At 41.2% G+C, this 13,545-nt stretch overlaps 1 protein-coding gene across 1 annotated transcript in view; it reads left to right on the top strand.

Moving 5' to 3' along the window:
- Positions 1-13,545, top strand: part of Atrnl1 (attractin like 1) — a 542,404-nt gene that overhangs the window by 171,119 nt on the left and 357,740 nt on the right. Inside the window, exon 25 of the mRNA XM_048424018.3 lies at positions 8,471-8,532. Coding sequence (XP_048279975.3) covers positions 8,471-8,532 — 62 coding nt within the window. The remainder of the gene's footprint in view (positions 1-8,470; positions 8,533-13,545) is intronic.

Here is a 13,545-nt window from a genome sequence, read left to right as displayed (position 1 = left end):
CTTTCTCTGTAGATACACTTTCTGTCCACTTTTCCCTTTCCTCAGGTGAATGCTAGTGTCCTTGATGGCGTGCTAGATTCTGTGTAGTTTTCTTTTTTTAATTCTTTTGTTCTCCTCTGATTAAATATAATTCATGTAAATAACGAGTTAAAGTATTAATGTTAATGGTTTGATGTGACCGGCATGACCCTTTTCATACATAGTGTTTCCCTCTAAAACCTGTATTCCTGATCTCACAGTTTAGGGAGAAACAATCTGATGACTGGTCTAATGATTTATGCTTTTTATTTTATGTGCCTGCGTGTCTACCTGCATACATGTATGCACACACCCCATGCATGTTTGATGCTCAGAGACCACAGAGCTCCCTGGAAGTGAACTGAAAGGTCATTGTGAGCCGCCCTTTTGGTTCTGGGACCCAATTATGGGTCATCCACAAAATCCTAAGTGCTCCTAACTATGGGACCAGCTCTCTAGTCCCAGCCACCAGGTATATTTCTAACACTCCTAAAAAATAGCAATGCCGAAGAAAGTGAGGGAAGTATTCTAAACTGTCATATTCAGTAAGAACCCTAAGGACCGATGATCTCAGTCAATAGGAGCTCACCCTGAGTCGATAGGATCCCGACAGCACCGCCACTAATCTTACCCATGTGCTCGTGTCGTTGTAAAGACGAGTGCTCTGAGCTGAAGAAGCCAGTTCTTTCTGCCCACGCTGGGGAGACCCAAAGTTGGTGCTTGTGGCTTCAAAGCCAAGGTCCTTAACATCCAATACCCATCCCTCACATGTCCACTTTGCCTCGCATAAAACCATATACTTTGTGACCACGGTGCCTAGTCTTATTTCTAGCAGCGACGTGCCTGGCAGGGGATGGAGAGATGACTCACAGTGGGTAAGAGCACTTACTGCTCCTTGATAGGACCCTGGTTTGGGTCCCCGCACCAACATGGTGCCTCATAACCCTTTGTACCCCCAACTTCAGGGGATCTGGTGTCTTCTTCTGGCCTCTGAAGTCATCAGGCATGCATGCTACGGATAAACACGTGCAGGCAATCATGCATACTCATGAAATGCGAAGAAATCCCTTTTAAAGCATGGGTACGGCTGGGGTGGCTGCTGTTGGCTGGCAGCCCTGGTCAGGGTGCTCAGCAGGGTGGATCCTGACATCTGGTGTTCTGTAGTCTGCTAAGAGTCAGCTTGGACACTTGTGCTCACTTCGTGGCAGTCAGACTTCTGAAAGACTGAACGCCAAAGCATTAGAATTTCCTTGGGAATCTACAACCGGGAGAGGGATTGGTGAAGGCTTCGGGAGATCAGAGGAGGAGAACGATTTGCGATTTGTCAGTTGACTTTGCCGGGAGACTTGGAGCCGGGACTGAGGTTGTCAGGAGCCACAGTGCCTGGATGGCTTAGTTCTGCAAATTTCTTGCCTCTGTATTTTAAGACCCTGAAGATGGGTCAGGACGAGTGTCACAGGATCTCCTTGTCATTCTTACCATTGTGGTAATCATACAGGATGATTAAGTGTAATAACGTAATTTGTATTTTGGGTGACATCCTAGGATAGAAAATGTAAAATAGATTAATAATAAAAACCAAAAATACCAAAAAGCATAACATACTGCAGGACAGCTAACACAAAATATGCTTGTGTGTGTGTGTGTGTGTGTGCGTGCGTGCTCCTGTGTGCGTGTGTGTGTGTGTGTGTGCGTGCTCCTGTGTGTGTGTGTACACACATGTATGTGTGTGTGCTCCTGTGTGTGTGTGTGTGTGCTCCTGTGTGTGTGTGTGTACACACATGTATGTGTGTGTGCTCCTGTGTGTGTGTGTACACACATGTATGTGTGTGTGCTCCTGTGTGTGTGTGTGTGTGTATGTGTGTGTGTGCATGCTCCTGTGTGCGTGTGTGTACACACACATGTGTGTGTGTGCGCCTGTGTGTGTGCGCCTGTGTGTGTATGCGTTTGTGCATGTGTGCGTGCGTGCTCTGTGTGTGCGTGTTATCTCTTGTCCTACTGATCTTTTGTCATTTTTGTTGTTTTGGTTTTTGAGAGAGATGGATGGCAAAAAACAGGAATGTGAGGGTGGAGGAAAGGGAGGTGGGAAGACCTGGGAGGCATTGGGGTAGAGGAAAAATATGATCAAAAACATAAAAATAATTTAAAATAAATGATGATGATTCAGAATACTAATGGAACCAAAATTAATATATTGATCTTAGGTATTGCTAATTAATTTTTGTTATTAATTATATAACTATTCAATTGAAATATTGTGTCAATGGAAATGCTATGACTTCTGAACTTGAGATTTAAAAATTCATTGTTGATTATAATGAGATCTAAATATTAATATGCCATTATTTTTATGAAACTTAGGAAATGTATCCATATATGGGCAAAACCAGCATTTGGGGTACTTTCTTTATGGTAGTTCTCTTGTGGAGAGCACCTCACACAAAACTGGCATCCTGTTTCGTCAGTCTAGGCTTAGCATGGTGCTGAGCACTGCGAACTAATTTTAAAATTACACACTATAGATTTGTGTTTTTCATATATTTAAATATATAATGTTAATATTACAAGTATATAGTTACCATAGCTATATGTAAATAAATAGTATATATTTATATGCAGAATGTTTATATGTACAAGTTGGATACCCTTTAACTTTAAAAATATTTTACTCCTCACAAATTAATTGAAAATAGACATGATCTTGAGATATAAAGTTTTTACTTCAACATTTATAATCTTGATGAAAAGTTAATTCTTAGTTTTGGTTCAGCTTGACCTTTACCTTGAAGGTTTTTTTCAAATTTCCCCATAGAAATTCTTGAGGTGCTTCTGTGGAAATGACTGGAGTCCACACCTGGGCTGCATGGGAGCACAGACCTGAGATTAGGAGTTTCCAGGAAGGGTGGGTAGCTGAGCACTCTGATGCCTGACTCATGGCGACACAGGTAAACTGAGGTCTCAGAGTGATGTGATTAACCCTCGAGAGGGAAGCACAGAGCAGGACCTCCTGTCAGAACCGTTGGTTCTCCCTTTGCTACACTGCTCCTTGTCTGCAGGCTGAGGCAGAACCCATCACCTACCTCCCGAGGGTGTTCAGGGATCCATAACTTAACAGTGAAAGCCTTTAGTGCAATGTGTGGGCGATAATGAGGGCTTCCTAAATGTGGCTCATTTTGGTCTGGGAAAGAAGCAGAGAGAGAAGGCAGAAAGGTAGACAGGGTATCCAGAATGGGGACATGCGACGGGTCTCAGAATCATGCCTCCAAGGGAAAACAGTGTAAGGGACCAGAGGGGACAGTTTGTGGCCAACAGATGCTTAATGACATATGCTAGCTTTCAGAGCTGACAAAATGTCTTAGAGAGAGGTGGGGTGGCAGGCAAGACAGACACAGAGAGACAGAGGCAGGCAGGGACCAGGTCCAGTTTAGCAGATAGTTATGTGCACTTGAAGAAGTTGAAATCACAGTGAAAAGTGAAGGAGAAACTCCAAGGACGTGTAAGCAAAGGCAGGAAGGAGGGTGGAGGGAGAGATGTCCTCAGGGCAAACCCGAGAGTCTTCTCAGCTGGGTAAAGAATGACCAGGGTAGGTAGGGTGGAGACAAAGACAGCAACCAAGTGCATTATACCTGGGGATATTGAGAACACCTCAGTGATGCATTTTCTAGCTCTAAATATGATCAAAATGATTCAATTTTATAAATAACATCCATATATTTATAATCAGAGTAATCACTAATATCTATCCCTACGTATTGTAATTTCCTGGGACGTTCTTTTGATGCTTAATTCCAGAAAAATAACCTTGTTAGATGATACATTTTCTATTTTAACATTTAAAAATATATGATTTTGTCAGTTTTCCACACCATTTTATCAGTAATCACTTTGTTAATTATCAGCAAGAGTCTACTCCTGATAGATTATCATAGTTGATCTTAGCAAGTAATAATTCTTATTTTTTAAATAAGTAGCAATACAACGAGTCAAGTTCTCAGAATTTCCTGCGTGAACCATAGCCTGGTGCTTCTTAAGGTTGGCTAGTTCTGTAGCTTCCGTTCTGTAATACTGTTTCTTTGGCAGCGTTTGAAGTGACATCATCGCAAGAACAGCACGAGTCAGCCTCTCTCACGCTGTCAGTCGGATGAGCTTGACAGTCTGAGCGCATCTTTCCCTGCGTTCTCATTGCTCTTATCGCCAGCATCGTCAGAACTTCACCGTGCACACTGAGCTGACATTTTTGCATAAACACATCAATATGTCCTTTATAAACCAGAGCTGTTTCTTTAAAGATTTCTGACATTTTAGGGTAAATACCATGCCACGGAAAATTCTCTTTCCACGTCCTCTTCCTACAGCTTCTTTAAATCGCATCCTACAGTTGGAGACCACCGATTGTAATGCACTCATAAAGTGTAGTCTGTGTTTCAGATCTGAGCAGTGTCCAGTGTGAACCTGCATCTGCTGAGGTCTTCACAAGTGGCCGGTTCAGTTATTTGGGACTTTTAAACAGTTGGCAAAATGGGGTGCTGTGAAATCCAAGTGGAACCGGTCTCCTGATTTGGATAACCACGGGTGATCTGAGTTAGGTCGTTACGGGGTAGAGAAATTTAAATGTGCAGTTAGACCAGCTAATATTTTGAAACATTTAAATGCAACATGCATAAACATGTGGTATTTTTCTTTGGAATAACCACAGAAAGTAAATAGAAAAGATTGATTATTTGTAGTAGGCCATGTTCTAGCTATGACATCTGCCAATAGGGATGTTTATAATAAGATATTTATAGATTTTAGTGTTCGAAATATTTTGTATCTTGGGGAAATACTTTTGAGGAAACTACAGACTGAGATATTATTGTCATTGATTGTCCGACTGTCCTCTAAACGCTGTTAGCTGAGCAGTTATTCTGTTAAAGCAACCTCATTTGCTTTTGTGTGCATATAAATGATGTTTCAAATCTGAGCAAGGCATCCACGTGGATCATCTTAGCATTTAGTAAGTAGAAGCAGAATGGTTAGAAGTGCAGGGTCCTCCTCAGCTTCTTAATTCCATAGAGTGTTGGAGGCCAGCCTGGGCTACAAGAGGACGGAAGGGAGGAAGGTAGGAGCTGACTAGGTTAAATATATTTAGTTAAAATATATTTTAAAAATCTTCTTTCAGAATATTTTATGTAGTTTGCAATTTAAATAAGTATTTTAGTAAATAGAAATATATACTTTGCACTCAAATAGATGTTTCCCATAGCGTCAAATCTATAATACATACCAATATTATAAAACATACATAAACTATTTAAAATGTTTTCTTCAAAGTATTTGTGAATTTTTTCTTTCATGAATATCTGAAACCTCAAGAATACTATGTTGCTAAATTTTGCTATGGAATTCTTTCTGAAAAAAATTAATTAAATGCTTTGTGCTACAACAAAACTGCTTGAAATGTTGATTGGGACTGTAACAATAAGAATAAAATCATTATTATTATGGAGCCTATATTTTAGTGGGGAGGCTAATCATTATTAAATAGATAAATATTTAAAATAGACAATTTCAGATTACAGTATAAACGTGGTTTGCATGCCCTCAGAGTAGGAAGGAAGGCACCTCCTTTAAATGAGTGCTACAGTGGTTCCCTGGTGCGGTGCCACCTGGAATGTCTGTCATTTATTAGCAGAAGACTTGGGTTTTCCTAATTGATGTGTAACTAGTAGGAATAACCAACAATATCATAGTAAATTTAGTTGGGCACAGACTCTAATTTGAGCCGGTATAAATAATTTTCATATGGTTTTCCTGCTGTGTGTGAGTCTATACAGCAACAAAACAGCAGAAAATAACTAAGGTAAATAAAACAAAGACAAATGTGATAATAGCTGTAATTTTAAGGCCATTTTGTTAAATTATTTGCATAAGATTCTACAAAGTAGAGATAAGATGAAATGTGTTAAAATTTTTAAAATTTGAGTTAAGTATATGTTCCATCATTGACAGAATAAGAAGGAGTTAGATGTTTTCGCAAAAGTCAGCAATGTTTTTGATTTCAGCTGGCACATCAGGGTAAATCAGAGAGAGGTGCAGACTGTAGTCCCTCCCACTTCCTTTGTAGTCCTGGGGGGAGGGAGGCAGCCAGCAAAGGAGATGCTGGAAGGTGGTTCTAGTTCCTCTAATTTCACACCTCCTTTTTGTTTCTGATAACAGAGCAGCTCCACACTCCTCCGGCGTCTATGAAATAGCAAACATGTTCGTGATTTCCAAAGATTCTGACATTCTTTTCCATGTTCGCAAATTCCACTGTGCATTGAGGTCCTAAGCAGCATTAAATGTTCATTCTGGCGTCTTTACAAGGTGTCTTCTGTTTTACTCGGGTTTCTTCCTTTCTCTCTGGGTCTGCAGAGATCTTTGCTCTCTCAGGAGAGACAGCACCTGCTCAGTCTCCTTTCTACACCCCCGCTATTGGCTCCATGTGCTCTTTAAGTTGCCTGCCTCTTTCATGGGTTCCCTGTGCTCTGAGGTTCTCTTATAACTCACCTAAATCAAGCTCATTCTCTCTAGTGTGATTTCAGAATGTTAACGTTTAAAAGATCGCCCAGATAGTTCTTAATTGCAATGTCTAGAGTTCTCTTAACAAATATTTAAGGCATTGAATATAGTCTTTGATAAACTACATATCCACCAGATTCTAATCTGGGATAAAAATTTAAAAAAATATTTCTATTTTAAAAAGTCTTTTTAGTATCATCTTTTAAAATACCTTCTCCTCTTGCTACTCTGACTAGTTTTCTTAGTTTATGTACAAACTCTTTATAATTCCATTGCTTAGAAACTTGTTGTACTTGATTGTTATGTATTTAAGTTTGCATGTGTAAGCCACAAACCTAATTGCTTAATTTACTCAAGGTTTTAATTAATTAGCCAATTAATTAATTCTAAAATATCCCATAGGTGCTGGGGATGCAGCACAGCTTGTGATATGCATTCATCCAGAATGCTCCCGGGTGCTCACAGATACACCCACATGCATACATGCACACACATATCACAGCTTACATGCACACATATACACCCACACGCATACATGCACACACATATCACAGCATACATGCACACACATACACCCACACACATACATGCACGCACAGATACACAACCACATGCCTCCCTCACCATGGACACACACACAGAAAAATCAAGCAGGCAGACAAACTCACTATTTCTTGTCCCGTGAAGCCACACTGACATCAGGTGTATTTCTTAGCTCAGAGTCGCGGTCCTTCTCCGTCATTCATCCAGTGTCTGAATTGTTACCGATTTCCTCCAGTCTCGTAGCTGTTTAGAATATGAGAAGACAGCACTATTAATCTATTTTGATATGTATTCTTAAAGACATTGTTGAAAGGTCACTAAGAAGAAACAAGCTAGCCTTAGCCATATCTTAATTCTTTAACTCAGCTATGTATGGATATCATTGTTGTTGACTGTTTCATCTGTGTACGATATCAAAGGTCAATAGTTGTAGCATCAAATCTGATAATCTATACCTAGTGTTATAGACAGTTTTTGTTATATTTTTATTTTTATTTCTTTGTTTTCTTCTAATGCTATGATGCAGATGCTTGCTTTATTAGCATCCAGTAGAGGAAAACTAAGATACATGGTTACACCGTTTTCTAAAATATCCGAGGTTACTGTGAGAGGCGTTGTTTCTGATCCATGATGTTACTCTCAGACACCATGCTATTGCTTCGTGGTATTTAACAGTTCCTAAAGGAAGATGCTAGCACGGGACTTGTGACGTTCACTGAAGCACGCTTAGGTACTTTTCTAGGTTCACATTGCAAGGGTTATTAATGTGGGATTTTAAAATGAATTAGCATATTTCAACGTGCTGAGAATAAAATTTATGTCTATATGTATGTATTCCACTTTGTGGACAAAGCTCTGTTGGGGAAGAAAGTTTTCCTGGTTTCTATAATGCAGTTGAGTTTCTTTCAAACAAGTATCAGCTGTTAGTTGAAGACATGGTCCTTACTAGATAAAGAACCCGAATGCAAGTTTCTGTTTAGTGTCACAGTATTCCACATGGAACGCACATGGTTAGTATGTCACAGTATTCCACATGGAATGCACATGTTTAGTATGTCACAGTATTCCACATGGAGCGCACATGTTTAGTATGTCACAGTATTCCACATGGAACGCACAGCCCACATTTCTGATTTAATTTAATAAGAGATCTTAACTGCTCAGTGTCGTAACTTATAGACTGATCATCATTAGTAATTAATAATTTGGTATTCTAGGTAAAGTTTTCGTGTATTTATTTTATTTATGGTATGGTAACTCCAGCTGCTTTGCTGAGTTAGAAATATCATTATATGTGCTGTGAGACATCTCCATGTTCCGAAGAGTTTCGGCTCAGCAAGTTCAAGCTTTCTTGTGTTTTGGTTTTCAGATCGCATTTTCCCAGCACAACACCATCATGGACCTCGTGCAGTTCTTTGTCACCTTCTTCAGGTACCTGGCTTTGCTGTGTGCGCACTTGTGAGTGCGTGCGTGTGTGTGTGTGTGTGTGTGTGTGTGTGTGGGCCTGTGCCTATGCGTGTGCTTGTGTGCATGTGTGTGTTTCTTCAGGTAACTGGCTTTGCTGTGTGTGCATGTGTGCATGTGTGTGTGTGTCTGTGTGTGTATGCAGGCCTGTGCCTATGCTTGTGTGCATGTGTGTGTTTCTTCAGGTAACTGGCTTTGCTGACTGTGTGTGCGCTTGTGCAAGTGTGTGTGCGTGTGCATGTGTCTGCATGTGCCTGTGCCTGTGCGTGTGCTTGTGTGCATGTGTGTGTTTCTTCAGGTAACTGGCTTTGCTGTGTGTGCGTGTGTGCATGTGTGTGTGCGTGTGTGTGTGTGTGTGTGTGTGTGCGTGCCTGTGCCTATGCGTGTGCATGTTGTGTCTGTGTGTGCTTCTTCAGGTAATGGTTTTTTGCTTACTTTAGCTCATTACTCCTGTGTGTGCGCGTGTACGTGTGTGCATGCATGTGCATGTGTTCTTTCTGTCAGATCATTCGTCAGTTACTTACCTTACTATTCTTTTTCTTGAAGCATGTTATGAATGTCCCACAGAGCAGATGGGCTGTACTTGTGATGTAGTTCTGTGAGATCTTTTATACCACTTTGTGTCCAGTGGACTCAGTAGGAAGACATCACTTTGCCCTCTCCTTTCACATAAATAAATGAAACTACTTTAATTACTGAAATTAATAGCACACATTCCTCATGGATTAGTTAGATCTTCTAGAATTGAATCAATTCAATTCTTAATTGAGTAGTTATTATGTGTGCTTGCTGACATGTTGAATGTGTGGTAGAAAACATGGTTCTGTCTTGAAGGGTCTCTAAGCCAGGAGCACTGTGACTGCCTCTGAGTAGGGTCATGTTCCCAGATCTTGAGTTCTGTGTATTATTAAAGGAAGTTTTTATATGAGAATTTTTAATGCAATATTTTTTCATTTTATGTATCTATCCCCGTTTTCACTCCTTTCCTCCTCCCTTCCCAACCTCCCCCTCCCCCATTCACTCCTCAGTGATGGTAAGACTTCCCACGGGGAGTCAACAAAGTCTGACACATCACTTCGAGGCAGGACCAAAGCCTTCCCCACTGTATCTAGACTGAGCAAGGTATCCCTCCAAAGAGAATGCGCTCCAAGATGCCAGTTCAAGCACTAGGGATAAATCCTGGTCTCACTGCCAGTGGCCCTACAGACTACCTAGGCTTTATAACTGTCACCCACATTTGGAAGGTCTAGTTTGGTCCTGTGTAGGTTCCCCTGCTGTCATTCCAGAGTCAGTGAGCTCTTACTAGCTCAAGTCCGCTGTTTCTATGGGTTTCCCCATCATGGTCTTGACCCCTTTGCTCATATTATCACTCCTCCCTCTTGGGCTGGTCTCCAGATGCTCGGCCCAGTGCTTCTCTGTGGATCTCTGCATCTGCTTCCATCAATTGTTGGTGGAAGGTTCTATGATGACCATTAAGATAGTCCTTAAGATAAAAGGAATTCCAAACTTAACCAACTTTGGAAAATGCTCTGTATTATGTTACATGGACAACTGTGTATTGATTTTTTTTTTTAACTGATGTAACTTTTACAGTGGATGATTGACACGTCTTTCTCAGAGGAGCGTGTTCTTAGTCCCAGAAGCATGCTGAACAGGGCATCTCATTTTCATCCACGTGGTTATAAATGAAAAGACCCTGGGCTTGGGGAAGATACCCTTCCAGGTGGGACAGCTGTGCTGTGGGACCTCACACCAGCCGTTTTGTGAACATTTTCCTGGATGTGTAGCTCGGTGCTGTCCTCCAGGACTTTGTGCAAATTAGACAAATACGGCTCCTCTCATGAGGTGCAGCCCTCACCCTGCATACAGCTTCAGCAGACTGCAGCATGAGCTTCACTCAGCCCCCAGCTTGTCTGGGTAGTTTGGCCGTCAATAACTCAAGCCCCTCATCCCTGTCCCCATGTGCCAAGCAGTCATTCGCTTGGGGATCTTGTCAGGGTCCACACTGGTTCCTGTATCTTCTCCACTGGAGTCCACAAATGCTTCCTGTTAAGAGACATATAGTAAATTCTTCAAATATTTATGTGTGTGCCATATCCTTGCATCTATGTAACATGTTTACTGTGGAGCCAAGGGCCATATGGCGATCCACGGGAGTGGCAGTGAGCCAGGAAACACCTGTGGACCAGTTGATTTTTCCAGCCTTTGAGCTAGCTCATGCCTGATAGGTTTAATAACCAGAAGCATCTCTGGAGATGGTCCTCTCTGTCATCCACTAACGGATTATTTTTTATAATTGAGCTGCAATCTGCTTACCGCAGTCTCTTCTGATCCATCGATAGGGCCATACGTGCTGTGTCTCATCGCTCATCTCCACGGCCGGTCGGGGATTGAAATGCTTTTCTCCCTTTTCACCTTCTCTGCTCATTTCCTACCTGTTCAAAATCGTTGTCACACTAGGCCCTCTGCTCTGAAAGCCACCATGTTTGTCTGTGTGTAAACACTTAATACCATGAGCACATTTACCCAGCACCTGTGCGGGAGGGTCAGGCCTGCTTTTCACATTTCCCTTAAAGGTGAACCTCGGAGAGGCATTCATGGTTTATGATTTTTTCCCCGAGAATAAATCAAACGTTAAGGATAATAACAGAGATTCACTGTATGTTCAGAAAACACTAGGAGTTATGATTGAATGAACAATATTTAAGACATTAAAATTAAAACGCTTGATATAAATTAGTATGGACCAACATATACTAGAAAATTCAGTTACGTGTGAAAATTCACAGGTGAATGAATTTGCATCAAAAGTATTTAGAAATTTAAGGTTTGGAACTTCTGAATTTGTGTACATATATTTAAATTCAGTTGCTCTTTTTTTAGGGAAAAGAAAGCTAGTTCAGTGTATATCATATATTAGAGATGACTCCCTTTATCAGGTTGAATTATAATATTCTAATCACTGTGTGTGATCAAATATGTTTGATGGGCTCTTTGTCATTTAAATTTCTTCTAGTAGTGAAATGTAAATTAGATAATTTAAAATCATCTCATTGTTAGGAAAATGCATAGACAGAATATTTTGAAGTTCATTAGCTTACTTTTTTAGAAGACTACCACTAAATTTGAAAGAAGTTAAAGTTTGTGGACATCCCAGTCAAGCCAGCCTGCCTCTGTTGCTGTTTCAGGCCAGGCACTGGGTCAGCCTGTGAGTGGATGAACCAGCTTCTGGTTAGGAAGTTTGCTAGGGCCGCTTCTCACACACTGCATCATGGTTTTTTGTTTTGTTTTATTTTGTTTTGTTTTTTCTTTTACCTCCTTGTTCTGGAGACTTCTAATGGCAAACACATTTGGGCCAGGACCAGGAAAACCATTTGTAGACAGGGCTTGGCTCTGATCTTAGCTCTTTGTGCTGTTTTCAGTAGGTCACCCATCTCCTCTGAATCTCAGTCGTTCCATATTTATAGGTTCTAAGGAATTTTCTTATTGCTGTTGGGGAATGTGATAAAATATTTTAGTAAATGATTACAGAAATGAAAATGATTTTATGATATTTTTCCCTTATGTGAAATGGAAAAGCAAATATTTCTTAACCTCAAAAATCCGTATTATTTAAGGAAGCTAGTTAAATAGAACTGTGGCAGGCACGTTTTCAATGGTGCCACTGATTCCCACTGTGCACCGGTGTAACGACTATCTGAATCAGGTTGTAGCTGTCTTGGAAGCTGTCAGTGTTTTTTCCTACTTGATTTATAGGCACACACATTCTAACCTTACACTGAAAGGCCAGGGAAGTTACTGCTAGGTGGGCTAGGTGGGTTCATAGACACTGTGGCCTACTGTGAGCCACAGCTTAGCTAGAATTTCACCCCCTCCACCCTCTCCACACTGACTCCACTAAGAAGCCACGGTGACACTGCAGGTCTTTAGGTAGCTGTCACTCTCGTCTTAAATACATTTCTTCTGTGTGCTGGCTCGCTCTCTGTCAACCTGACACAGCCAGAATTGTCTGAAACGAGCTTGGAGCCGTGGTAGAGAAAATGCCTTCCTGAGCTCTGGATGTAAGACATCTTTTAAATTCTTGATTGATGAGGAGGGCCCAGCCCCTTGTGTGCGGTGTCATCCCTGGGCTGGTGGTCCTGGGATCTGTCAGACAGCAGGCTGAGCGAGGCAGAGGGCAGCTCCCCGCCTTAACCTCTGCATCATCAGCTCCTGCCTCTAGGTTCCTGCCCTCTCTGCTTTGATGATGAACCCTTACATGAAATTTTGAGTGAAAAAAACCTAGGTATACACCCGGTGTATGCACCTATGTGTATACATGTGTGATGATTCCCCGGTGTACACACCTATGTGTACACGTGTGTGACGATTACCCATGTACAACCCATGTATATACGTGTGTGTGATAATTACCCGATATTCACACCTATGTGTATATATGTATGTGATGATTACCTAGTGTACACACCTATATGTATACGTGTGTGTGATGATTACCCCATGCCATGTGTATACATGTGTGATGATTACCCAGGGTGTACACCTATGTGTATACATGTGTGTGATGATTACCCAGGGTGTATACCTATGTGTATACATGTGTGTGATGATTACCTGGTGTACACATATATGTGTATACACATATGTATATACATGTGTGTGATGATTACCCGGTGTACACCTATGTGTATATGTCTGTGATGATTAGTTTTGATTGTCAAATTGACACAATACAAAATGCCCTGAAGGGAATCTCTATGAAGAGTTGTCTAGATTAGGTTTGTGTCAAGGCATACCTGTGAGGTTTCTGTTCTTTGCTGTACAGAGGCTCACCCTGAATGTGGGCACCAACTTTTCATGCATTCTATACTGAGAAAGATGGAACGACTGAGTGAATAGTGCCTCATAAGCGTGAATCTGTTGCTGTAGGTCTTGACTGTAGATGTTGGTTGCCTGCTGCTTTGTGTTCCTGCCACTCTG

The sequence above is a fragment of the Myodes glareolus genome, chromosome 7 (genome assembly GCF_982192425.1).
Source record: "Myodes glareolus chromosome 7, mMyoGla1.1, whole genome shotgun sequence".
NCBI classification, from domain to species: Eukaryota; Metazoa; Chordata; class Mammalia; order Rodentia; family Cricetidae; genus Myodes; species Myodes glareolus.
This window is presented reverse-complemented; position numbering and strand designations above follow the sequence as displayed.